At 25.9% G+C, this 27972-nt stretch overlaps 7 protein-coding genes across 7 annotated transcripts; 3 read left to right on the top strand and 4 right to left on the bottom strand.

The window, feature by feature from the left end:
• Window positions 1-1256: 1256 nt before the first annotated feature.
• On the bottom strand, window positions 1257-5285 carry OCT59_007626 (uncharacterized protein; the record flags this gene model as incomplete). The annotated part of the gene is made up of 6 exons (XM_025322509.2): window positions 1257-2060; window positions 2240-2600; window positions 2694-2803; window positions 2886-2983; window positions 3059-3454; window positions 3548-5285. 6 exons carry the CDS (start codon window positions 5283-5285, stop codon window positions 1257-1259), a joined length of 3507 nt encoding a protein of 1168 aa, XP_025166086.2.
• Window positions 5286-15688: 10403 nt separating this feature from the next.
• Window positions 15689-16502, bottom strand: OCT59_007625 (uncharacterized protein; the record flags this gene model as incomplete). Its single annotated transcript, XM_066149980.1, has 5 exons — window positions 15689-15843; window positions 15929-15935; window positions 16021-16190; window positions 16282-16356; window positions 16430-16502. The coding sequence occupies 5 exons, from the start codon at window positions 16500-16502 to the stop codon at window positions 15689-15691; spliced, it is 480 nt and encodes a 159-aa protein (XP_065998811.1).
• Window positions 16503-16554: 52 nt separating this feature from the next.
• On the bottom strand, window positions 16555-19023 carry OCT59_007624 (uncharacterized protein; the record flags this gene model as incomplete). The annotated part of the gene is made up of 14 exons (XM_066149975.1): window positions 16555-16565; window positions 16642-16703; window positions 16776-16894; window positions 16978-17162; window positions 17233-17411; window positions 17505-17654; window positions 17731-17774; window positions 17853-17993; window positions 18067-18188; window positions 18254-18299; window positions 18364-18471; window positions 18543-18623; window positions 18699-18821; window positions 18916-19023. The coding sequence occupies 14 exons, from the start codon at window positions 19021-19023 to the stop codon at window positions 16555-16557; spliced, it is 1479 nt and encodes a 492-aa protein (XP_065998810.1).
• Window positions 19024-19360: 337 nt separating this feature from the next.
• Window positions 19361-20105, top strand: OCT59_007623 (uncharacterized protein). The gene is made up of 2 exons (XM_025322511.2): window positions 19361-19510; window positions 19582-20105. The coding sequence occupies exons 1-2, from the start codon at window positions 19387-19389 to the stop codon at window positions 19920-19922; spliced, it is 465 nt and encodes a 154-aa protein (XP_025166088.1). The 5' UTR covers window positions 19361-19386; the 3' UTR covers window positions 19923-20105.
• A 312-nt stretch (window positions 20106-20417) lies between these two features.
• OCT59_007622 (uncharacterized protein) lies at window positions 20418-23363 on the bottom strand (the record flags this gene model as incomplete). The annotated part of the gene is made up of 7 exons (XM_066149962.1): window positions 20418-21261; window positions 21340-21414; window positions 21482-21592; window positions 21706-21894; window positions 22158-22609; window positions 22760-23055; window positions 23330-23363. 7 exons carry the CDS (start codon window positions 23361-23363, stop codon window positions 20418-20420), a joined length of 2001 nt encoding a protein of 666 aa, XP_065998809.1.
• A 57-nt stretch (window positions 23364-23420) lies between these two features.
• Window positions 23421-23915, top strand: OCT59_007621 (uncharacterized protein; the record flags this gene model as incomplete). Its single annotated transcript, XM_066149953.1, has 1 exon — window positions 23421-23915. The coding sequence occupies one exon, from the start codon at window positions 23421-23423 to the stop codon at window positions 23628-23630; it is 210 nt and encodes a 69-aa protein (XP_065998808.1). The 3' UTR covers window positions 23631-23915.
• Window positions 23916-23928: 13 nt separating this feature from the next.
• Window positions 23929-25639, top strand: OCT59_007620 (uncharacterized protein; the record flags this gene model as incomplete). The annotated part of the gene is made up of 6 exons (XM_066149945.1): window positions 23929-24100; window positions 24446-24471; window positions 24558-24777; window positions 24931-25371; window positions 25450-25462; window positions 25525-25639. 6 exons carry the CDS (start codon window positions 23929-23931, stop codon window positions 25637-25639), a joined length of 987 nt encoding a protein of 328 aa, XP_065998807.1.
• Window positions 25640-27972: the final 2333 nt, after the last annotated feature.

Genomic DNA, 27972 nt, shown 5'->3' with positions numbered 1-27972 from the left:
CAATATAAATTAAATTTAGAACAATTAGAATAATAAAATAAACAATTATAATTAATTATACAATCAATAATCAACTTTTTACAATCTTTTTCCGTGCTTAATAATAAAATTTACTTTTACCAGCCTTTCAATTATATTCTTCACGAATGGCTCGACCCCGAGTATAATAATAACCTTAATATTAATTAATATTAATTAATATTAATTCTAATGAGAAATTAATTTACAATTATGTACAATCTATACAATTTATCCGTAATCTATTCCATAATCTTATATGGTCTAATCCATAACAGATAATTTAATACGATCTATCCATAATCTATTCATAATTTATTCGATCTATCCACAATTTATCCCTTTTTCAAAAAAGTTTCGAGTTTTTACAAGTTTCAAGTTTTTACAAAAAAAAGTTTCGAGTTTAAGTTTAAAAGTAATTTAGTTTTTTTTTTTCAAATCGGATAAAATGATAAAATCTAAATCATTTTTTCATTTTTTTTTTAATCGTTATAATCGTTATAATCGTTATAATCGTTATAATCGTTATGGATCGTTATGGATCGTTATGGATCGTTATTAATTTACGTTATTTACTAATTATTTTTTTTTGTTATTACTAATTATTTTTTTTAAAAAAAATAATAATGAAAAAAAAAAATATTACGAATTCATGATTTCTTGGTTTAAATTAAAGGTAAGAGTTTTTTTTTGTATAAAATGCTCTTTTTCCTTTTTTTTTTTTCTTCTTTTTTTTTTTAATAAATATATACATTTTTTTTTTTAAAAAAAAAAAAAGAATTAATGATTTTTTAAAGACATATAAAAGTACACAGATAGAGAGATAAAAGAGATAAAAAAGGAAAAAAATTAGATACAAAGAAAAAAAAATAAAAAAAAATTTAAAAAAAAGGGATTAAAAAAAAAAGAAAAATGGAATAATTGATGTAAAAATACAAAAAAAAAAACAAAGAAAAAAATTTTTTTTTTTAATAAACAAATTTAAAAGAAAAGAAAAAAAAAAGAGTAGATTTTTTTTTTGTGTAAATATATATATATATATACTGTATATACCATAAAACCATAATTACTATATAACTAAAACATATTATTAAAACCCATATAAACTTAAAAAAAAAAGGATGATTTTGTGTTTTTTTTTTATAAAAGTGATGTATACTTGTATGCATATCTTTATATATTAAACTAAAAATCTAAATAAATTAAACTATGTACTCTACTAAAAAGTTCGTTTATTTTTAACTATCATCCTTTCTTTCTTGATCATCATCGTCTCTTCCTTTACCCTTTTTGCTTCCCTGGCTACCTTTTCTTCTACTACCACGACCAATACTACCACTAATACTTCTAACAGCACCACTAACAATACTCCTTATTGAAGAAGTAGATTGAGGAGAAGGAGGTTCTTGTTGTTGTTGTTGTTGTTGTTGCTGTTGCTGTTGCTGTTGCTGTTGCTGTTGCTGTGATGGTATATCTATACCAAATTGTTCAAACATCCTTGTTTGATAACCACTTGAAGAACCTTCACCACCGGCTACGCCAGAATCTATTACTTCCATCTCTTCTTGATTTTGTCCTGAATTATCACTTATTATAGGATATTCACCAATAGATCCGACAATACCAATTTCTGATAATCTAGTTGTTGCTTCAGGCCTTCCACCTTCAGGTTCTATAACAATAGGATGTTTAATGGGAATTTCTTGAAATTCAATATCAATATCATCTCTTCCAAACATTGTTTTTTTAATAACATCATGTGATAAAGAACCGTTAACGGAAGTAGGTCGTTTACTTGTAATAAAAGGTGAAGGTGGCGGTGTTGGATGTTGTGGACGTGGTTCATATTTTCCATTTTTTGATAAATCTTCCAACTCTTTATCCTTTTTAATCTTTTGTACCCTATAATATGATCTTGGAGGTGGACAAAATATTCCATAACCCAATATAGCTGTTGATTTTAAAACTATCACAACACTACAAGTTGATATGGCTATTATTGGTATTATCGCTGGTATTACGGTATAAACAAGATATATAACCTATGATGAAGAATTAGAATAATTAGAATAATTAGAATAATTAGAATTTTTTAAAAAAAATCTTGAATAAATTATCAAAAATTTTGAATAAATTATTTCATAAATTGAATAAATTATTCATAAATCTTGAATAAATTAATTATTCATATATCAAATATATCAAATATATCAATACTTACATATATTATAAATTGAGGAATATCTTCAAGAAATTTAACAACACCATTAATGATTAAAATTATTTTAGCAGATTCATCTGATATAGGAGCATCAAAACGTTTATAACCAGAATATCCCGAACTTAATATATTTAATCCTTCAATATCAATACTTGAAAATAAAACAAAAAATAATGCAGTTTTTGCATGATTTTTCCACCATTCTCTAAATTCAAAATTCTTATCTTTCTCTGGTGGTGATCCTTGAACTGTTCTATTATTATTATTATTTTCTGGTGGTTTGATTTCTTTTAATTCTCTGGTTACAATCATAAAGGTAGCTATTAAATTTATCAGTATTGGGAATGATAATATTACGACACTAAATTAAGAAAAGAGAAAAAATAAAAATTTTGGTTAATGTTAATTACTTGTAACACTTTTTTGATAATTTTGAATTACGAAATCAACGTACGTTGCGGGATATAATCCTTTTAAATCATGACCATGTACTATTATAAATGCTATATCTAATCCAAAATCAACCAATATTATTGTAAACATAAATACAACGTAATTACGTCCCTAAAAAAAAATTAAAATATAAATTATTAGAATATAATCCTAATAAATATTGTTATAAAAAATAATAAAAATTTTAACGTACTTTTTCGGATTTATTCGCCAAGTAGAATAATAAAATTAATATAGCCAAACCAACACCCACTCCTATTAATATAAATCGATATCTATCCCATAAATCAGCTATATAAAAAAATTTTAAACGCGTGTTAATAAATCTTTTCACGTTAAAAATAAATAATCTTTTTTAATACTTACGAGTTGATATACCACCAAATGTACTATCCAACATACTAGAACAATCACCTTTACTAATACCTGTAAAATCTTTATTTCTAATTAATATATTTAAATCTCTTGCAATCCTTTCACTATTTATACTACTATCAACACCTATTAATTCATTATTTGGACCTTTAACATCCATACGAAATAATAATTGATCTGATTCAGTATTTGGATCAAATTGAAAATGTTTCGAAGTAGATAATCTTATTGGATCTACTGGTATAATTTTTGATAATTCTTCACTCATTTCTTTTGAAAATTGTTCCTTTTTTGAATTTGATAAAGAATTAAAATATTTTGTTCCTTCAGGTGTTAATCGAACTATAGAACTAGAAGATCCTGTACTTATATCTTGAGTGGTTATACCTAACACAATAAATTAAAAAAAAAATTAAAAGAAATTACTACGCCACACAACGAACGAAAAAAAAAAAATTTTTTTTACTGCGGTTTACTTACTTGTATTAAAATTCCAACGATTTTCTCTTATACCAAGTAAATCTTGACCAGTACGTAAATCTTTTACGAAACCATTATCAACTTTAACATAATATTGTTGACCAGGCATATTAAAAGTAGATTCAAATACTGATATAGTAACAGTTCTATTTTCATTATCTATACTAACGTATTGTAATTGATCACCAGAAAAAGATTGTCTTAAAATATCTTGATTATGATCACCACTATTAGAAGTTTGCCAAATACTAATATTACCATTTGATAATTCAATTAAATTTGAAAAAGTGATTGATATATTAATAGGACCAGGAGTAGTATTAATCATACTACCAATTATAGGATTAACAGAATCAATAAAAGAATTTCCAAAGATCAATAAATTATTTTTTGAATTACCATTAATAATAGAAGAATAATTTGATAATAAATCATTCGTAATTAATTTTAAACCTTGTATAGTATTAGCTATAGACCAAATAATATTATCAGTAAATACACCCAAATTACCAGTATAAGATAAACTAATACCATCATTAGTTGTAATAGGCATTTGCCAATTATTACCACCAGGATCAGTAAATAAAACACCATTATTACTATAAATTAAACCCAAAACATTATTATTATTATCAGGATTTTGAATTAATATTATATAACCACCATAATATAAAGAATCAACATTAATAATATTAACAGTAGGAAGAGAAGTAGGATTAAATATTATAAATTCATTAGTGGATATAATACTTCCAGAATCTAAGAAATCAATATTAACAAGGATATTAAAATCATTAAGATAAATTAAACAATTATAACCAAATTCCACAAAAGAGATTCCACATTTAAGAATATTTAAAATATTTAAAGTAGTAAAACTTTGAGTTGGTTTATATAATTGAAAAGGACCTCTAATTTTAGTGAAAGAAGAAGAAGAAGAAGAATGAAATAATGGAGGTAAAGGAGGTATTAAATAAAGGAATATGGCTAATTTATCAGAATTATAAGTTAAAATACCGTAACCTCCATCTTCAGTTGGAAATAAATTTCTAAAATTTTGTGAAGAAGTATTTATATTATTTATTGTACCATGATCTTTTATATTTATTGTTCCATTTTTACTATCAACAGTATATCTAGACCAATTTATTATTAATCCTTGATTAAAATCATTTAAATAACACGCCAATAAAAATTCTCCATCACCATTATTATTAATAATATTTTGTATTACAATAGAAGAATCTGTACAAGAATGTTCAAAATCGAATTGATCTTGAATAGTATTATTCCAATTAATTATCATTCCACATAATCCCGCAACATTTGATCCTTGTTCTAATTTACAAAAATATGTTAATAAAATTAATTTTTGTTGTAAAGCATAAATTCTTATACCATCTAAAGGTATACCACCTTCAACAAAATGATTTGTTGATGGTATACAAAAATTATCATTAAGTATTCTATCATCTCTAATCACTACATTATTATTGAATGTTCCATCCGGATTAATTATTCTTAAAAAAACCTGATTCTCCGAACATCCAGTTGTCGTTACATTGATCAATCTTAATAATATAGTATTATCCGAATAAATCTTTGATTGAATCACTCTTTCGTTTAATGAGGTCGTATCAGTTATTGATATTATGTTTGTATTTAATGATAATATTAGTTTTGGTATAAAACACGATATGAAGAGTAAGATGAATAAAAAATGTAGTTTTATGTTCATAATTTTCTTTTTTTTTTTCCTAATTTTTTTTTTATTATTATATTATTAAAGATTATAAAATTTTTTCTTTACGGTTTTTTAAAAAAAAAAAAAATTCGATTTTTTTTTTGTTTTTTTTTTTTTTTGATTGAATCTTATTATTATTATTAATACATGAAAAGGATTTTTTTTTTTTTTTTTTTGGAACCGGTTAAAATATCATAATAATTTCTTTTTTTAATTTTGGGATTTTTTTTTTGGGTAAAAAAAAAAAAAAAATTGAAAGGAAATACGGGAAGAAGAAAGTACGGAAAAATTTTGGAATAGATTTTTTTTTTTTTTTTACTTTAAAAAAAAATAAATTATCGTTTTTAAATAAAACATAAATTTTTTATAATGGAACTTATAAAAAAAGAATATTATGTATGTTATGTATGATATATTTTTGTTTTCTAAAATAACGAGAAAGAAAGAAAAAAAAAAAATGGTGTTAACAGAAACCGGAAATAAGTAAAAAAAAAAATATATATATATGAATATAAAAAAAATATTTCGTTTAAATTATATAATAAAGATAAATAAATAAATAAATAAATAAAAAAAAAAAACTTAGATAATAACTACAATTATTTTTTTTTTATTCAAACAAAAAGAACTATTCTTAGTTTGGGAAGTTATATCAAAAAATATACATGTATTTATATATAAACAAACTATTTATACTATTTATACTCAATATACTTATATATATATTACGCACGGGTATGAATAAATTGACTGAGAGAAAATGTAAAATGTAAAAATGTAAAATGTAAATGTAAAATGTAAAAATGTTCAAATAAAAAAAAAAATTTTTTTTTTTTTACTCGGTATTAATTGAATCTTAGTTATTGAATACTAATACTAATATGGATATTTGTAAAACTTTAAAATTTAATAATTATATAATGAGTTTATCATTTATTGGAAATCTCCCCGATTATAATTATTACATGAAAATAATAAAAATAGATTTTAATAAATATAACAAATGTTATAATGACTATAAAAGTTTTACTTGATTAGTTCAAAATAAACGTAAATGTATGAATTTTTTTTTATGAATAAAAAAAAAAAGATCTTCCAATCCAAAAAGTTACTAATATTAACAAGTATTAGTACGAATCTTGAAAATTGATGTATTGATGTCATATTAGTACATCAAAAACTAACTAATAATATTTATTATAATTTATAATATAAAATATTATTATTAATAACAAATAACCTATATATATATATATATATATATATTTATTTATTATATTATTTATTTTCTAAATTTAGATTTTTTTACACCAATTACAGATTAGATTACACATACGTACAACTTTAAAGGTAAATGAATTAACCGCAGTATTAAAAGGGAAATGTTACCATTCACATCATATCATAATCAAAATATTTATTTACAATATCAATGATTGTTATGTACTTTTATGATACCTATTTACTTTACTTTATTAAATAAAAATTATTTTTACCGTTCTAAAGATATCAAAAGATTTCGGATATATCATGTATCCTACCTCCCATTTTCCTTTTATAGTTAGATTTATACGTTAAAAAAACTTAAATAGCCTGTAAGTTTTATGCTAAAAAGGAAAATGACAATAAATAACTTTTTTGCCATGCTAAAAAGTAACTGTTACTGTTCTGTACGAAAAGTAAGCACAGTGTGTAAAAATAAAATGTATGACATGCGTAATGCATCTTACCTTACACGCAAGCTTACTTTTGATAATCTTTTATATCGTATAATGTACGTCATCGTGATAATCCCAGTTCCCAGGGGAAGGGGAATACGTTAAATTTGGTAATTTTTAGGTATTCACTCCCTAAATTGTAGGTAATTTTTTGATGTATTTATTTGAAAAACAATGATGATGTTCAATGCATTTTTGTTGTTATAATATTTAATATTGATAATATTTGATATGTTGCCAATTTATTTTTTTATGGTATGTAATAATGTAACATTAGGATCGTTATCATGTGTTAAAAATAAGCCTCTTTACTCCTTTACATTATTTAATTGTCTTTCCAATATAGTAATTTTATATAATTTTCGGATATTTAAAACTCAAATTATTAAATAATGAAAAGGAACTGAAAAAATCAGTCTAGTTTCATCGGAGTTTACCGGTTTTTCCGACTTTCCCGACTTTGCCCTAAAAAAAATATATATTTTTTTTTTTTCAGTTTTTTTTATTTTTTATTTTTTTTTTCGGTTATTATATATATATGATTTTATTTTGTTTGAAATAATTGTAAAATATGGTTAAAAAAAATATTATGTATAATAACATAATAATATTTATATTTATATATATATTTATATATGTATGTATGTACTGTATTTATTTTTTTTTTTTTTTTTTTTTACATTAAACCGGAATCCAAAATTTAAAAAAGAGTCCAAAATTTTGTTATCGAATAAAAATGTAAAAGAAAAATTTTATTATAATATTTGTAATATTTGTACAATAAAAAATGTAAGGAGTTTTTTTAATATTTAGTAAACAGATTACACAGTAATTAAAAATTTTAACCCCTTTCATAATACATTCGCTTAATCTTATTAAATTGAATAAATTTCCTAATTTGTATGACAATGCATTAATTAATGGTGTAAACTTGAGAAGGAAACAATGTATGATTCAATAAAAGTTACTAGGTTAAGTTTTTTGAATACATGACATTAATTAGTATGATGATAATTTTTCCGTTGCATTCATTTATTTTCGTTTAACAATAAAAATGCATTAAAATAAATAATACATTATCACGACATTATCACGACATTTATTCATGTTTTAATGGAAAACTTTGAACATGTTTCAAATTTTTTTTTTTAAAATTGGGTAAAAAATAAAAAAGTTATAAATATTTACACAAAAAATAAATAAAAATGTATATATATTTATTATATATTTATATATTATATATATATTTCACGAGAATTACTGTTTTCTTTGTTACTCGACTTTGGAAATAAAAATTTGTCATCTTTTTTTATTTTTTGGAAAGTTGGCTTACTTGGCTAATTTGATTTTATTAAAATTATTTCCTCTTTTTATATTTATTCTTTATTGTGTTTCGACTGTTTCGTTCAAAACGTACATAGCATACATACATACATACATACATACATAATGTACATTATTATAATAATAATAATAATAATTTACTTTTTATACTTTTTATTACTTTTCTCAATTCATGCTATTCAATATTCATGCTATCATGCTATCATGCTATCCAAAACAAAAAATATAATTAAAATGCTATCTGTTATTAAAATGGTATTATTGATATTATTGATATGATTAAATGGGGATGTCCGCGAATTTTATGTACATTCAAATCTCTACAACCAATAAAAAAAATTTCGTTATAAACAAAATAAACAGGTTTTTGATTATTAAATGTTTGTTGATGACGTAAAAAGTAATTTTTTTTGAAATTCTGAAACTCTTGAAAGTCAGAATACCCAAATTTTTGGATGACAACTTCCTAAAACAGGATTACGTTTTTTTATTATTACTATTCATATTATTACATTTTATTACTATTACAATTACTATTACAATTACTATTACATTTTATTATCATTTTATTATTAAAACAATACAATGCTAACAATAAACCAACCCAAATTGGTATTAACCTAATCTTATGGCGACGTTATTCCAATGTGTTTAATGTGTTTTAATAGATAAAAATAGGTTATTTTTTGAAAAATCAAGAAATTAAACAAGTTTTTTAAAATTATATATTTTTTTTTTGGCGGGGAAAAAAGCAGAGTACATCATTTCATTGTAGAATTGTTATGAACTTCTAAATAAAGTAAGGATTGATCTGATGAATGTGATGGATGTGATGAAAATACAGTATTATCCTAATTTTATTTTTAAACTTTAACTAATTTTTGCCTAATTTTTTGTCCAACTTTGACCAAATTTACCCTAATCTCAATAATTCCGGAATAAAGATACTTCCGTTTAATATGAATTTATGACATCAACTTTAATTTTGTACATGTGTTAAAAGATATTCGTTTTGTGAATTCATACTTTTTCTTACATTATTTTATATATTATAATTTTTTTTTTCGCTTATCAAGATCCGCGTAAACAAAAATATTCGTTCATATCATTACTGTAAAAGTATGTAAATCGGGATAATTTCGGAGTTATTATTATCGTCGTTTTTATCGGAATTTGATGTATTACAATTAATTATACGCAGAGTTAATTATTATTTTAGAATTTCTAAAAATACGATATAAAAATATACGAGTATGAAATATGAATACAATTATTGTTTCCTTTTAAAGGGGTCGATTTTCTATGATTTTTTTTTATTTTCGATTATTATTTTCGATCAACGGTAAAAAATGATTAAAAAAGTATTGTTTGTGTCACCTTTCTATTAAAACTTCTTGTTTAGCGTTATTTTAAATATTTTAAACAAAGAAAAAGTTATTATAAATATTTTTTTTTTGTACAATGTACAATGAATACTTATTTTTAATTATATTTAATTAAGGTAATGATTTTTTTGATTTTTTTTTGATTTTTGATTTTTTTCGGATATCTCCAGTTTTAATTTCGATAAATCTCGCGATTACCTGTAAAAAATAACTTAAAATAATTTTAAATATAAGGAAAATTCAAATCGAGGTGAAGGCTGTGTTGGAATGTGTGCTCTTTTTTTTTTTTTTTTTTTTTTTACTTGTACTCTCTTGATTTTTGTTATACGATGATCATACAGGATAAAATTGAACGGAAAAAAAGTTTAACAGTCATCCGCAGCTTTTTTTTTTTAAAAAAAAATGTTTTGTACCTAAAGTAGTAATTAGTGTAATCCTTATCCGAAAGAGTTTCAACCCGTGTGAGTAACAGATAAAACTTTATATGTAAAATAAAAGAATTTTTATTTTTTTTTTTTTGTGTTTTTTGTGTAATTATTATGTCTAATTTATGCAATGTTATTACCCTGTACCATATACTTTTTTTGTTGTGTATACATAAACAAAATTTACTTTGGAGATAATGTTAGAAATGTAGCATATTTTTTCATTGATGTATTGATTATTAATATTTTATTATAAAAAATAATTTTTTAAACTTTAATAATATCACAAATCTTACATTTTATTATTATTATAATATATATTTTTGGGTATAAAGAAAAAAAAGTATGATAATTAAAGATTTCTCAGATTTCTTGAGGATCCCATGCATAACAAATATTAAAATCTTTAATTATGTATCCAATCAAATTTTAAATAATTAATTGTTTATCGATTTTTTTAGTTAACCACATATCTACCCTTTAATAATGTATTTTTCGAAACATAATATATATATTTTAATTAAGATTAATTAATTTTTATTTATTAATTTACTATCAAATTACTTTTTAAAGAAACTGATTAAAATATTAATTAATTACTTATAAAAATCCATTATCCATACATACGCTAATATCTATCATTAACCTATTACCTATTCCTAACTTTATAATGATTCTACCAAATACATTTTATTACATTTAAAGAACGCCACATAAAATCAAGTGACTTCAATGATTTAAATTATGTATAACAAACATAACTAATAACTTTCTCTTTTAAATTACACCATATATGAAATATGAACAATAAGTATATTGTATTTAATTATATAAGAATTTGTAAAATGATTTGGCTGAAATTAATAAAACAATCTAAAAGTATTTTATTATATTCATGACGAATTTTTTTTTTCCCCTGCTAAATAACGAAAAAAAAAATTAAAAATAAAAACAAACAAAGCCTATAATCATCTTTCCTTTTCGAATTGTTTATTTAAAAAGTTCTATTTTTAATTTAAGAATTTTCTTTTTGTTTCAAACAATCCTGATCAGTATGGAACATACGTTAAGTACGCTAAACTATAAATGTTCATTTTATTGAAGAAAAAAATTCTTTCTACTAACCATACATTTTATATTAATTAATTTTTTTCAAAGTAAAAAATCATTAACAATTTCTGCAGCGATAGAAAAAAAAAATTTTTTTTTTGTGGTCATTGTCATTGTTCGCAATTGACCGAATAATTCTCACATACTTATCATGTTTATATGATATTACCGATATTGGTTAGTGCTTTTAGAGTAATTTGGGAAATTGGGCGAGTCTAATCAATTAAATCAATTGTATCGTGTAAACTTTTTAATAAAACCTAAAAGTAAAAGTAATTAAACTCTATTTATGAGGTATTTTGAGGTATAAAGTGAGGTATAAAGTTTACGTTAACAGAAAAGTTTTAAAAAACGTGAGGTAAGTTTTGAGTATAAATTTGTTTAAGCTTTGGTAAGTTTGGAGTTATGCGTTATATAATAATGATTAACAAATAGTTTAAAAGAAAAAAAGCCACTTTAATATCAAATGACCAATTAAAACGAACCTGATTTACGCTTGTGAAAGATTATCCTCAAATTTTCCTGATTATCTCGGTATGATCTGTAACAACAAAACCTTTTTTTTTTCTTTTTTTCTCTCTTACACTTTATATTTTTTTGATACCATATTTGGAAACATGGATTTAACCAATTTTCTTTTCTCAATTCATTTTCTATACATGTCTTAGGTTATAGATATGTTATGTCTGTTGATCCTACAAAGATGTTTTAAATAATTACCCCGATTAGCTAAAAACATTTACCCCCTCGTTTCATCCTTAAAAAAAAAAAGGTAGGCAGTTACACAGGGCCGAGCTTTTCGGTTTCAGTTTATAATCTAAACTAAGAAAATTTTTATAGTTTTATATCTTTTTTTATTTATTTATTTATTTATTATGTCAAACTAAATGATCATCCATCCGATTGGTTTTTTTTTTTTCGGAGGTTATATTATATCAAAATTTACCTACTTAAGGGATACAAAAAGATTTCATTTCTTTTTGTGAGTAAATTTTAGGAAATATTCATGTAAACATATTGGCTTAATAGTGTTTACTAAATGGGTTCCTTCTATTATGGTAGTTTATACAAAATAATCAAATGATTTATCCTTTTATAATACATATTAATAATATAAGCCACGCATATTTTATTAACCATTCTCGTACTTGTAAAAAAAAAAAGAAATAAGAAAATCAGGTTCTTTTGTTGTTACCCGATTCGTTTTTCATTTAACTTTTTGTTAACCGGTTTTAAAAGAATGGTTGATCTGGTTGATATTAGAACAAGGATTTTTTTTTTTTTTTTCTCCATTTTTTTTTTTGGTCGAAGGTATTGTTTTGTTTACCAGTTTTAAATAGGATTTTTTTTTGAGTAAGATTTTCTTTTTTTTTTGAATAGGATATGAATAGGATTTGAATGGATTTTTTTTTTTTTTTGAATAAGAATTTTTTTGGGAAAAAAAGAATGAAAAAAAGAAGACCGAAATTTTAATTTCCTTTTTTTATTTGTGAACATTATACGATTATACAATTATACGATTATACGCGAAACTTCAATTATTGTGAACAACATTTTGGGTAATATTGTTAATAAATTTGGAACAATATTAAAAAAAAAAAGATAAAAGATAAATAAGATAAATAAGATAACTAAAGTTTTATCTAGATTATCTTAATTCTGGCCGAAAAAAAAAAATTATTTATTCATAAAACTTTTGTAAACTTTGGCCAAAAATATTTAAAATATTTAAAATATTAGCAGTTAGATCAAATGTTCAGATGATTAATATGATTAAAAATTGTTGTATACGTATTTAGTCGTACTACGTTAAAATTAAGTCATGAAAGATTTTGATGTGTAATACATGTCGTATGTTTGTATGTTTGTATGCGTTGTATAGTGTTTTATATGTTCATTATGTTCATTATGTTGTATATGTTCATTATGTTGTATATGTTCATTATGTTGTATCAGTATGTTCATTATGTTGTATATGTTGTATAAGTTGTATAGTTGTATACTGACAAAGTAATGTTCAATTCATAACATTATTCAGTTTATAACATTATTCAATTCATACTATAGCATTAAACATTCTTGATTCATATTAATTATATTTTTAAACTAACATTTAATATGATTGTTTCTTATAACAAAAATATTTTTTATATAATATTTTATATAAATTTTTTTTTTTTTTTGTAAATATGGTATTATTATTTAGATTACTCATTTTAAATTACTCAAGAATTTTTTTTTTTTTTTTGAAATATATGAAATATATGCAAAATTATAATAAATTATAACTACTATTATGCTATTCATATATTACAAATTTTATTGATTCTTTTTTTTTTTAAAAAAAAAAATCCCCAAAAAAACATTAATTCTTCAATCCTGTCTGTATCAATATATAAAAAAAAGATGTAATTGACGAAAAGATTTCAAATCAGTTCACCCTTTTTTTTATATTCATCATAGACATAAAATTTAAATTAGGGGAAAAAAAATCAAAAAAGATTTTTCTGTAAATATTTTCAATTATATTTTTAAATTAAATAAATTGTCTCATTATAACTACTTATCATAAAAGAATTAATTAAATTAAATCTCATTATAACTACTTGTCATAAATAAAAGAATTGCATTTTTAAATTAATTAAATTAAGTCTTCATTATAACTGCTTGTCATAAAGAATTACATTTATAAATTAAGTCTCATTATAGCTGTTTGTCATAAAAGAATTACATTTTTAAATGCTTGTCATAAAAGACCTACTGACTCTCCAACACTTGAGTAATAAACACATTTTGATCGATGGATTTTGATAAATTTCAAAATGGATATTACTGTAATTACTTTAATTGCTCTCTGATGGGATGCTAGTATGTACGCGTAAATCGAAATTTCTTAATAAAGTCGCTGCTTTCAGTGAGGATAATAAATCACTTTAATCAACTAATTTTTTTTAATAGTACTATAGTAGCATTAGTGAGGTTATGGTAAGAACGAAAATATAGTATGTAGTTGACTATAAATGTTTATTTGAAATCTTTTTTATATTGATCCAATGATTTTGAATGCTATACTTTCTCATCTCCTATGGTTTTTTTTTTATTTCAGAAGAGAAAAGATACATACTTTAAAAGATTCATTTTTCTGAGATTTTAGTTAATTACTTCATCATGACACTAACAACTTATATTGTGCAATAGATCAATCAATCAATCAATTCTATTGTTTCCCATTTCAAAGCTATATTTTCGCCAATAGTAATGGCTGATCAAAAAAGCTACGCTATAATAATATTAGGATTTTAGTCGCTCCCATCCAACTGCTTTTATTTTTGTTGATTAAATCATTTTAAATCCTTACTCTCACTCGCATCACTACATAGGTAATTATAGATCAAATGATCAATCCGTTAATTTATACCTACGTGCAATATTATTACAATCATCTTTATATTTCAAATTTCGCATACGTACTGCACTCAGGATTTTTTATTATTAGTCACTTTTTCCATATATATTAAACTCAAATTATAATAACTAATGAATTTACTCTTTAAGAAAGCAACCGATTCGATAATCAAATGAATATATTTAATATCATTCTAAGCGTGATCTTTTTTTTACTATATATATTCCATCATTGATTTCAAAGACACCATAAATTCATTTTTATAAAAATATAGGACAAATAATTCCATATTTATATAATTCATTTAATTTTCTATTTTTCCATTAAAAAAAACGATTTCAGGAACTTGATTTTGACTATTTATCTCACAAGAACCTACAAGAAAAATCTTAAAAATGATTTCATTTTTTGAATATAAAATATTTCATTACAATGTTAATAGAATCATAAAGACCAATGGTATGTTTTTTTTAAAGTCGAAACAAAATTTTCTTAATTTGAACTTTCCTAGATTTGAAAAAGTAATTAATTAAGTATATAAAAATCAATCATTTATGTGAAGGGTTCTCCAGTAAACGAAAATGAATCATATTAAAATATGAACTGAGAAGTTCGAGTCGTCTATTTATTTGACGAGAATCAAATTTTACTTTTTAAAATGGTTCGTGAAGTTTTAATAAACTCGATATAAATTAAACTATATAAACTTTTATTCATTATATTCATTAACATACAGTATATACGTATATTAGAGTCGTGACAGTTATCACGTAATTTAAAGTAATTTTATTAATTTATTATAGTGTTTTCTATCGTTCGCTATTTTTCTGAGATTTTTTTTTTTCCATTATTTTTAATCGTATTTTCTTATCGCCATTTCTTTGATACTTACATGAAAAGTAATATTAGTTATGGTTCTAAAAAAATAATAATTTTTTTTTTTGATGTTGGTAAATCTTAAATCTATTCAACTTCATTAATCTTAAATATTACTCAATTTTTATTAATTTTAACAAATTTCCCTTTTTTTGAAATCTTCAACGATCACCCTTAATACTTGTCTTAATAAAGGACCATGATGTCGTATTTCACTATAGGGGGTGTAATGATCAAGTTTTTCTGGCGTGATGAGTTCTAAAGTATCATAATTCGAACTTATGATTGCTATTTTTCAAAAAAAAATGATTAATGTAAATAACTTTATAATATATTAAATAATAATATAAATAAAAATTCATAATTTACTTACAGTAAACCTTCATTATTATACGCATATAATAAAATAAAGTCCTATTAGCATTAATTTCCTAAAGTATAAAATTTTACGTAAATTACACTAACCTGTTCAGGAGTTATTGTTCTCGCTCTATTATTTAATTTCCAAGTTTCAATTTTTAAATGGAAATGTGTACATATGGTATTAATATTTGATAAAACATCAAATTGTGATGATGGTGATGCAGGCTTCTGAAATGCAGATTTGGTTGGACTCCCTGGCTTAGTCTTATTAACTAAAAAATCATGAATAAAACGATATAATATTAACATATAAAAAACCATTAAAGTAAACTATACAAAAAAATTCCTATAATAAATTATTACCTATACGGCTTAATCCTTCAAATGTTTCTTTTGCTCTCACGATTTCATAAAAAAAGTTATCATAACTAATTGGATCTGGAAAGAAAGTGTCACCATGTGTAATACTTAAATTAATAATATTTATTGCAGAAAGTAAAACTTCATTTACTGAAGCTCGATCTTGTTGAAAGTGTTCTATGTTTGAAAGTATGAATTTCAATAAGCCAATAAGTGAGTGCCATAATTCTGCCCAATGATATGCTGTAAAAGATTATAAAATAATAATCCATGTTATTAAATAATTTCTATTAACGAAAGGAGATTAAAATTACTATTATTATATAAATATATATATTTAAAAAAAGCTGAAATAATATTTACGTAATCTAACACGATTCCTTTTAAGATATGACATTGTTCGATGTATAACGCCTAATGCCATGCTGTGTGTGTAAACATTATATAAGTTACTTAATTATTATTAATTAATACCCGTTAAATTTTTGTTAACTTACCTATATAAATCAGTTTGTAATTTTCTCCTCAAATTATGATTTATGAATCCAATAACAACATCTAATATAACACCAACTAATGGACGAGGAAACTTTGCGTTTTGTAACAAAGGTGGTCTCTGTATATCAGAGAATATTAATTAATATAAGATACCTTTCCTTTAAACGCAAAATAAAATTCATATGTTCACCGAAAACTTACTTGTCTGCAAAGTCTCACTACAAATTGTCTTTCGTCTTCACATATAATCTCATTAAATGACGCGTCTTCAACTAATATCACTAATGTTAGTAATATCAGGTTCGCATAACTCGCAGTACGGTTAGTACGATTGTGTTGTAGGAGATATGATGAAAGTGAAAGAAAGTCACAAAAATATGGACAGTCTATTAAAATAGAGAAAATATTATTGCTTGTCGTACTTTTGATATTAAAACTCGACATAATTTTATTCACCTCGACCAATTTCGGCTGATTTTTTATTATCTTCAGTTGTTGTTGCAGGGTTGTCATTAAATTGAGGTCTTGAAGGAATCGAAAATCTTGCAATGGATTTTGTTATATAATCAACGAATCGTTTATTATTATTCACCATATCATAAAAGGATAAAAGAATTGCAACATTTGCAGATGGTCTATGTCATTATTAGTTATGCATGCATATTTGTGAGAAGTGCAGAATGAAATTTTTTTTTTAACAAAAAAATAATATATCGATGAAATCTCACAATCTAACAAATGCCAATTCCGGATCCGATACATTTGAATGTTGCTTTGTTCCACTGCCATACCAAGGTAAAATAGATCCAACATATGACACAACAGTTGAAATCAAATATTTGTTTGCTTCATCGTCTTCCTGTATCTCAATATATTGTCTAGAAATGAATAAAAAAAAATTAAAATAATAATTAAAAAAAACCGCGAATATAAATAATAATAAATGATAAATACCCTTGACATTTTATACATGTCGATGATAATACTTCCATGATTTTCTATAAATTTAGTTTAAAGGTGAAATAACGATTATATCTTCAAGTATCACTTATCTACCAAATTATCTATCTATATACCTCAAATACAGCTTCACCCTTAATATCAATCAGTTTTGTTAAATAAGGGTTCCTCGACTCGTGCTTGTTATAATTTGCCAAGATATCCAGTAACATAATAGCTTCATAAGCCATATGCGATGTTTTGGGGGAAATTATTAACTTTAAATAACAAGAAAATTAATTAAAATATTTCCCTCTAAAAAAATAATTACAAATTCGAGTAATTAAATACCTGGATTAAAGGATCAAAAATATCATTTTTTATGAAATATTCATTTATACTATTTTGATTGATATTAGTGTTTCCACATACGATCACAATAGCTAATCGTAATGCTTCATGTTGGACCTCTACTAACATATAGATATTAAATTGAACGAGTTATTATTATAAAATAATAATTAACTAAATTTCTTACTTATTTCACCATGTCTCATTAAATATTTAATGGTGTCAACAAGTTGCTATAAAAAAAGAAAATTCATTAAAAATTCTGTCAAGATTAACAGCAATCTAGATATTACATACCGGAAAAACTGTATCAGCGTTATTTAATCCAGTCAAAAGATTAATAACTTCAAAACTAAAATTATTAAACCTCTTGGAAAATATTCCTTGAAGAAGTACGCATAATGTCTATAAAGATAATAACTTATTAATATAAATATTAACGTGAAATGAACACAAAATTTTTTAATATACATCACCTCCATAGCATTTATCTTTCTCTGAGTATTTTCCTCTTTCATAGCTTCAATAGATTTTAAAAATAATTTTCCAATATTATTCTAATTATCGCCAAAAACGGCAATTTAAGTTAAATATTTGATTTTAATCATGTCTAAAACAATTTTTTTACTTACTTTGATGGCCAATAATTTATCCTGAGAAATTTCGGATAGGCATTTCGTTAAATATGTTGCATTAACTTTAAGTAAAAATAATTCACTCCAAAAATTTGGTTGACCAATTGATGGATCATTACCCTAAGATGAATTAATGAAAAGTTTATAATAAATTTAATTAAGAAACATACTAACGAACCAATGACGAGATAAATTAGAAATTATTATATTTAACCTTGAAAAAACTCTCGTAAATTTCTACAAATTTTTCTTTCAATACGGTTTTTGCACCATAAGCGGGTCTTATAACGCCAGTAAACACTGTTTTTGTTGGTGATTGCATTCTTAACTTTAATATGCTCTTTTAAAAAAAGATAGTAATTAAGAAATAAATTAAAGATAGTGAAAAACCAAGAAAAACGAAATTATCAGTTGATTATCCGGCTCAGGCTTTATATAAAGGATAAATATGGAAATCCATTTCATTTTTGAGCCACATGGCTATGCAATTTAAATATTGGGAATCATTATTTTTACATTATTTGCATTTATTTCGTGGCAGTTTCTCACTTGATCCAAACATTATTATTTTATTTTTAACAATGAAGATTGTATTACGATGTAGGATGTACAAACTAATTCATGTAAAACATGAATTCATACCTTAAATGCATTAGGTTATATTCCAAAATATTTAAACTAAAATATGGAAAAGTCTGTAATAAAATTTTATGGTGTAGGAAATGAATGGGGTGAGTTCAGTAATTTTTTTAAAGCAGAAATTTTGATTGACGGAGAGACCTGGCCAACAACCGAACATTATTTTCAAGGTAAAAATAAATTTTATATTTATTATTATATTTTAATTAGATTTTGAATTCCATACTCTAACTGTTTAAAGCTCAAAAATTTCCATCGCAACCTGAAATCCAACAAAAGATTAGAAATTTCGAAGAACCTGGCCAAGCAGCTAAGTTTTCTCGTAAACATTCAGGTCTACGTTCAGATTGGGAACAAATTAAAGATGGTGTTATGCGTAATGCTTTAAGTGCAAAATTTACTCAACATCAAAATTTAAAAGAAAAATTATTAAGTACAGGAGATGCTGAAATTGTTGAAGCTTCTCCAACTGACAGTTATTGGGGTAATGCTACTCGGAGTGATGGAAGTGAAGGTTTTAATAAGTTGGGACGGTTGTTGATGGAAATTAGAGAAAAGTTAGCAAATGAGCAACAAGAATAGTAATTTTACGAGATAGTGATTTTTCAATTTTCGCAAATCATTTTGATAGTTTGAAATACAATCATGTAAGGGTGCAGTATTATTTAAAACAAATTCGATGTTCAGCGAACTTAGAGATTGTGTCGCCGCATGAAAAAAATAAATTGAAAAAGAAATTTCCTTGATTGATAGTTTTAACTCTTAGTTATAATAGTTAAGATCAATAATGATTACTTCCTGTTTTCAGTTTACAATTACTAATTTACTAAAAAATTAATACCTATAATCAAATTTGATTTTCATCTGATTTTGTTATTATTTTGGTTTCCTATATGATTCTATGATTCTATTAATTTAACAACTTAAATTTTAAATTTAACGACTTGGTATACTTGACTCTCATATCTTCACAGGCTTCCAACATATGTACTGTACAGTATTTTTATTATCGAACTATTCATAAAAAACGATCAAAAACGATCAAAAACATTATCAAAATAACTGGTACAGCAACAGTTAAAATATTTTTAAAATATCCTCCATCTCGATTTTCTTGATTCTCTCAAACAATTTTAATTTACTCCCCTTGCTTGCCGCCTTCTTCCAAATGGTGAATGCTTCTTTCAGGTCAATCTCATGATCATGTTCTCCATTATACAAGATTTCTGCCCACATTTCTAATGCCGACCGATCCTCATGTTTGACAGCCTTTTTTAAATATTTAATGCCATTGATCGGATCATAGGTGCTACCTTCAAGGCATACCTCCGCATATAATGCTTGCGCTTTTACTATTTTTGCATCAGCTGCCTGACGAAGGTATTCGATCGCACTGTCCTCATCTTTATTTATTCCACATTTACCATGATATAAATAATAGCCACAGTAAAATTTTGCAAGTGGACTTTTTCGATGGGAAAGAGCTGCGTATTGTTGAAATAATGGGAAAGCACTGGTATATTTCTTCTGCTTATGTAATTCAACTACATCTTCAAATGGCAAAAGTGGTTGATCTTGTAGAGATTCGTTGCGCTCTGACTGGCTGGTAGATTGTGATATTGAAGAATTGGAAGTATCAGTATTTTGTAACCCGAAATCAGTCGAAGGGTTATCGTAATAATTTTGGTATTTTTTTGTCAGTTTGCGAAGTTTTTCTCTCATAACTTCAATTGTTGGGCGAGTGCCTGCATGAGATGACCAACTTTGCGTTATCAGTTCATTGTATTCTTTAGGTCCGTTTATAGGAAACGGTGTTGGGCGTCCGCTATTTTTAACTACATAATCAACAACATCAATATCATCTTCGATTTCTTCAAATGGCTTTTTACGCGTTCCAATTTCCCATAAAGTAATAGAAAAGCTAGAATTAAATAACATTAGCGGCCTTATAGATTAATAATAAACTAATGCTCTATATGCAGGCAGATTCTATACATACCCGTAGATATCACATTTTTTACTATAAGGTACAAAACTTACAGAACTTTGCTTTAATTTTTCGGGAGCCGTCCACCTAAATAATGATATTATCGTTTAAATAGGAGAAATCATTTAATGCATAGATAAGAACTTTTACTTACCGTAAACTTAAGATTTGCTCTTCATTACTCGTTGTTGATTGCTCTTGGAGTCGACTATAATCGAATCCTGTTAATTTTGCGTCCATGTACTTGTCCAATAACACGTTTCGACTATAATTAATTACAGTGGTAAGATTTTACTTTAAAAAGTGTTTCGAAATTCAAGCTATCAATTATCTTTAGGCCATAAAGAATATGTTGTCAAGGCAAAAACTTCTTTTTACCTCTTTACATCATGATGAAAGATTTCGGTACGATGGATAAACTCTAAAGCATTAGCAATTTGTTCCGCAATCTCAAGCCTGCACGACCATAAGATTTCTTGATCGCTTCGGAGGAAGTCTTCAAGGTTACCCTTTTCAGCCCATTCCGTTACAATATGAAGATCGTGATTAATAAGAAGGGTTCCATAACTATGGTGGAAAAGTAAAACATAAAAAAAATGAAAGTTGGCAAAGGAGTATAAATAATTCTAAAATGTGCATCATGGCACAAAGAAGGATTTATACTAGAAAGACAAAAGTGGTTTAATTTCATATCCACTTTTTGCTTGTTAGTTTGCAAAAAGCAAAAAAACAAAGAAAGCCGTGCATAATATCTCGTAAAGAGAAATTTTTCTTTGTTTATAATAATCAATCTTAGGAATATTTTCTTAAGAATATAAAGTCTTACTTACAACTTTTCAATGCTGTTACAGTGTGACAACTTTGACATTAAAAAAGCGTATTTTTCGATTGATTTTCTATTCTCATTCTCGCTCTCCGGAATTTTGATCTTCTTGACTGCAACTTCCTGGGAACCATACAATTGGCGTTTGATGTGCATATTTTTCCCTTTCATTTCCGGTTCTTCACTATCTTCATTACGGATCAACTCAGTATTTAATCGAACTTTTTCCAATTCTGATTCAGGCATCTCTATACCTTTTCGAATCAGCACTATAGATTCTTGAATTTCAGTCAACTGGCGGCTTTGTTTAACAAACATTTTGGTATTGTTCTCAAAGCTTGCAGGCAAATCTTCAATATATTTATGGAGAAGGACGTTACAGTCATAATTAAGCGCAAGGCTAAATTCTCCGATAGCTTCGTCAAGTTTAGTTTTGTAAATTACGTACGAGTTTTGAATCTGAAGAGAATAAAAGATAAAAATTAATAACTAGGCACATGCCATTGAACGTTGTTTGATCTTTATATCAGAAATTATGATGCAACTCTCGCGGCTGGAATTTTTGCTACGAGAATGCAGCAATAAAAAAATTCATATACTCAAACTTACATCCTTGGCGGCAAAGAACATGGCAGCCTTTTCAAGAAGGAACCGTTTACTAAATTTGCCTGGCTTGCTTAGCTCCTTCGCATAGTTCCTAATTTCAGTGAGAACGTCAATATACCGGTAAAATGCCCGCTCACATTTTGTTTCTTTTGGACTCAGCTCAAACAACCAAAGACTCGATACTTCAACGCGCTCCGCTAGAAGTTTAAGAATTTCCTGGTTGCGATTTGTAGTGTCGGCAAGTGTCAGAATTTCTTCAGCTATTTTTGCCACAGTTTGACAGGCTGGAAGCAAACTTGCTATTTGTAATTACATGGCCGCTTATAGTTAGGATAGTTTCTTTACTTATTTTGGGACGTTTGGATTGAACTTTGGTATTAGACATGCGTAGAGAAAACCACAAAGAAAATTCTTTTGTGAATTAACGATTAGAGGTAGTGAAAAACTATACATAATCTTTCGGGTTTTCTTATTTTTCAGTAACTAAAAAAAGAATTACTTCGAAAGAAAAGATCGTAATCATCATATTCATTGTTTCGGTACTATTAAAGGTTAGTTTAATTTGTGTATTACCAGAATCTCGTGTTTCATTAACTCGCACATTCATTTTAAAAACTCGGAATATTTTTTTTTTTCTCCGATTTCATAAAATCTTAGATACAAAATGGAATTGGAGGAAAATCAAGAAATAGTTTTATGGGGATGGGGATGGGAGGAAATAGGTTTAACGCTATTAATTCATATGGTACTCGCAAATAGAACAAACCCTTTAATGAAAAAAAAAATGGCAGGAAGTAGTTTTTGTAGCAATAGTTGTAGAATTAATGAAAATAAAATTGTTAAAGGACATGTTTTTACTAATATTATTTACTAGTCTGATGATAGAAACTATATTAAAATCACTTAGAGGAAAAAGCACGTGGCAAGGAATAGTTTTAGCAATAATAGTTGGTCTACTTATGGAAAGTAATTTATTGATAAATAGGTTTGCACCAATTGTAATTTGTCATTTTTTAATTAAAATTCAACAAAGATTATCACTGAAATTAAATGGAGAAATAATTGCTTTAACAATACTGAATGGTCTGTTAATAAAAAGTAACTTGTGGATAGAAATGGGACTAATAATAATGATATACCTTTTAATAAAAATATATTTAAGAATATGAAGAATGATAAAAACAGATCATAATTTAAATATTGATGAAAGAAAAGCAAAATATAGAGATCATGAAGTGATATGTGAAAAAAATTGGAGACATAAAATTAGTAAATATTATTGTGAAGATTGTTTTAAAGAAGAAACTGACGATAGAGAAAAAAATCGTTTACAATTCGGGATATGTAAAGAGTGTTCCTGACCTAATACGGGAAAAATTATTTGGTGTTCTGATTGCAACACAAACCATCTTCAACAAGATTTTGATAGGTGGACTAGTGGAAACCAAGAAATTGATGAATTAATAAAAAATAGACAACTAAACGCAAAGAATTCACATGGTATAATAGAATGGATACCTTATAATAAATTTACTGATGTTGAATATATAGCTGAAGGAGGTTTTGCTAAAGTATATTCAGCCAATTGGATTGATGCATACATTAAAGGTTGGGATCAAAAAACTAACAACTGGAAAAGAAAAGAGCGAAAGAAAGTTGCTTTAAAAGTACTAGAAGATTCATCTTGAGATATAAGTAGAACATTTCTTAATGAAGTAAGTAAAAGAAAACAGAAAGAAAATCTTTTGAAATTTTTAATTTAATTCTTTTATTGATTAATATATAATATTATTGTTATTAGTTAGAAGCTTTGGTAAAATTAGCTGAACTGAGTATTACTGGTGGAAAGTTATTCATAGTACCGCTTTATGGCATTTCACAAGATCCTGACACCGAGAATTTTATACTAGTATTTAAATATATAGAAAGTAATTTTCATTATTATTATCGTACTCAAGAATTCAACCAACTAATACTTGGCACAAAGTTGACTTGTATTTGGGAAATTTGTATGAGTCTTGGTATAATCCACTTAAATAACTTAGTTCATAGAGATTTTCACGTGGGTAACATTTTGCAGAATGGTCTAAAAACGTATATAAGTGATTTTGGATTATGTAAGCCAGCGCATGAAATGAATGATCAAAAAATTTATGGAGTATTACCATATATAGCACCTGAAGTATTACGTGGAAAACCATATACAAGGGCATCTGACATTTATTCATTGGGAATTATTATCAATACAATCATTTCTGGAAAATTACCATTTGATGATCGATCATTTGATCGTTATCTTATAATAGATATTTGCCGTTATGGATTACGTCCAGAAATTAGGGATGAAACGCCACAAGTTTTAAAAGAAATAATTCAAAAATGTTGGGACGAAAACCCAGAAAACTGTCTAACCACTTTTGACATCCTTAATCAAATACGTTTTCCAGATAATTCTAAATTAGACTATAAAACAATTGAGGATGTATATTCCACATTTGTATCATTATCATTAGACTCAAGATCTCAAGCAAATTATAAAAGTAGATTACTTGATTTACCAAATTTATCAGAACTAGAATCTGAACTTGCATCAGATTCGATGCAAATATCAACAGGTAATCTATTTTAATTTATATTATCGCATATTGTTTATTAAGTTATTAACAATTCATCAAAAATTTATTTTAATTTAGGTGAAATTGAATCGTAAGATTAAATTATTAGTATTACATACCCGATCTTTAATATAACAATAGTGTCGATCTTAGACGGAGTCGAGCAGTTAGCGCACTTGAAGCTGCTAATTTGGTACCCTTTAATAATATTCACTTAGATATTCGACAAGTTCATCCAATGAGATGCCTATACAACCGCAGGCCTTAGAACCTTGAGCGGACTATTTTCATATTGTGCAATTTTACGTATTATTGCTGGCTCCGCCACGATTTATTTTATCAAATAAAGCATTGTTTTTTACCTGTACGAAACTTGTTTTTGTTCTCTTGATGCAATGAGATATCTGTTTGTATGACATAAAAATCGCCTGCCTGGAACGTAACACATTTTTTTATCTGAGCCAAATATCATCATGTGAGAAAATTGACGCGCAGGTAAAATTCTTGCCGAAAGAATAAAGGCTGTACAACGTATCAGTTCGCATACAATTATATTTTTTTTCAACCTATTTTTTTCTCATACAATCAATAAATCAGGCACAATTAATTTACCAAATTCAGATATATATGGAGTAGCCGAGTAGGTTATGGGATTGTGGAAAGTGAATTGAGCATGCATACATGTATGCTAACATATTCTTTTATTAACAAGACAGAACTTGAATAAATAAATGCGTAGTAACATTTAGTATAGACGTCACATGTATCACGGGAAGCAATAATTTATTTTCAAACTTTCTCGCATATTCTCAAAATTCTTATGTAAAAAAGGCTCCTTGATGATCTTTACATATGAATAGCGTTAAATTCTTTTATTGTAGAGGCGGTTGATCAGATTTTTGTAATGCGATCATATTAACGTAATTTCCCCAAGCGTATTCCAAAATTGATCCTGCAAATTATATAAAAAGGTGATGTCCTGGTTAGTGAACCCTTTTATCCGCCTTGTGCAAATAAAAAAATGAAAAATTAAGCGATATACTCAAACTTACCATAATTTACATCATCGATATTATATTCCGTAAACAATAATAAGGTATGTTGATTTATTGTTCAGCTAGCTTCTTGAGACATGTCATCACGATGTTAATCAATTCCCGCCTCTATAAATGTTCCAAAATAAAACGGACATATCACTTTTCTTGCTATATTGGCATTTTGATCATCACTGACCATCATCACGCGTACAATAGACGTAGTGAAATTACTCACATAAAGCAACGGCACAGCAAAGTCTGGCGCATCAAATTGCATAAGCTTGAAACTTTGCGCAGTATCGTTCTGCAAAGCAATAAATTTCTTGCTAAATACAGGATGGAAAACCTAATGCTCTGATATATGATCAAAAAGCAAGGATCTCTGAAATTGTAATATTCAGTGAGTATATACAAGCGCTTTGCTAAAGGAAACGCAACTACAAGACCCTTACCACAGATCAAACAGACCCATTCAAGTTTCTGGAAGACCATACACTTGACTCCATCATACTAGTAGGATCTGACCAGTGGCGATTCCAGTTCATAAACCCAGGTAATCCCTTCAAGGGGGAATATCCTAGAATCGCTCCATTCCTACTAACACATGGATGTAAGACAACTTCAGAGTTATTAGAACCATACAAGGATAAAGTACAACGTGTCCATACAGATGGATTTATTCTAGAGGAGCAGCCAAATAGTCCTGCACTTATCACTTGTTCAGAAAATGCATCCAAAACATTGAAAGCTCTTAAATTTGAAACTGCAGGATACTGCCATGTGAAAAATGCAAACAAGATTATCTGAACATGATTGCCAAAGAATGCGGTTAGGTTAGGGCAGTGCCAGATATTACCTAATATTCTAGGGGAAGGGGGTAATTGAAAATCTTAAGTTACATACACTGGTCGAAATCAAAACTTTTGACCGTTAAGAGCTTTCGGCATGATTTTTGCCGATTGGTCATGTGATTCATCACATTTTTTGACCAATGGCAAAAATCGGTAAAATCAATTACAAATTGACTGATACTGATTGTTAAACAAAAGCTTGTTCAGTCTTTTGGTGGAAAATCAACTTATACTGATTGATATACGAAAAATTGTTCCTTTAAGTTCATTCAGTAAAATTATGCCGATTGGTCATATAAATCGACACAATTTTGCCAAATTTGCCAAATTGGTAAAAATTGGCAATAATTCGGCAAATCAGTTGTTGAAATCATCAGATGATTAAGATCGACATTTTACAGAAACTTTTTTAAACTTTTTAAACTTTTCGCATCCTTTCCTCCCTCTCTTTCGTCCTTTTCCCTTCCCTTTTTTACACCTTAGTTCTTCACATAAATGTACACATTGAATTCGGTAACTTTTTATTAAATTAAAAAAGTTTCAAAATTTCTTTAAAAAAACATTTTTTAACGTTAAAAAACGTTTCTTTTTTATACTTTTAGTAAAGAAAATCGGTTCCGGCTTAGATACTGATATTACAGGTAAAGTTTTGAAAAATTTTGAAACTTTCTTTTAAAAAAAAACGTTTTTAGATAAAAACGTTTCTTTTTTAT

The sequence above is a fragment of the Rhizophagus irregularis genome, chromosome 15 (genome assembly GCF_026210795.1).
Source record: "Rhizophagus irregularis chromosome 15, complete sequence".
Lineage (NCBI taxonomy): Eukaryota > Fungi > Glomeromycota > Glomeromycetes > Glomerales > Glomeraceae > Rhizophagus > Rhizophagus irregularis.
The sequence above is the reverse complement of the archived record's forward strand: the minus strand, read 5'-3'. Positions and strand labels throughout refer to the sequence as shown.

Bases quoted from the DNA above. Each gene is read 5' to 3' on its own strand.
- OCT59_007623 (XM_025322511.2), top strand. From the start codon at position 19,387: ATGGAAAAGTCTGTAATAAAATTTTATGGTGTAGGAAATGAATGGGGT. The intron at 19,511-19,581 runs GTAAAAATAAAT...AACTGTTTAAAG, and splicing joins AACCGAACATTATTTTCAAG to CTCAAAAATTTCCATCGCAA.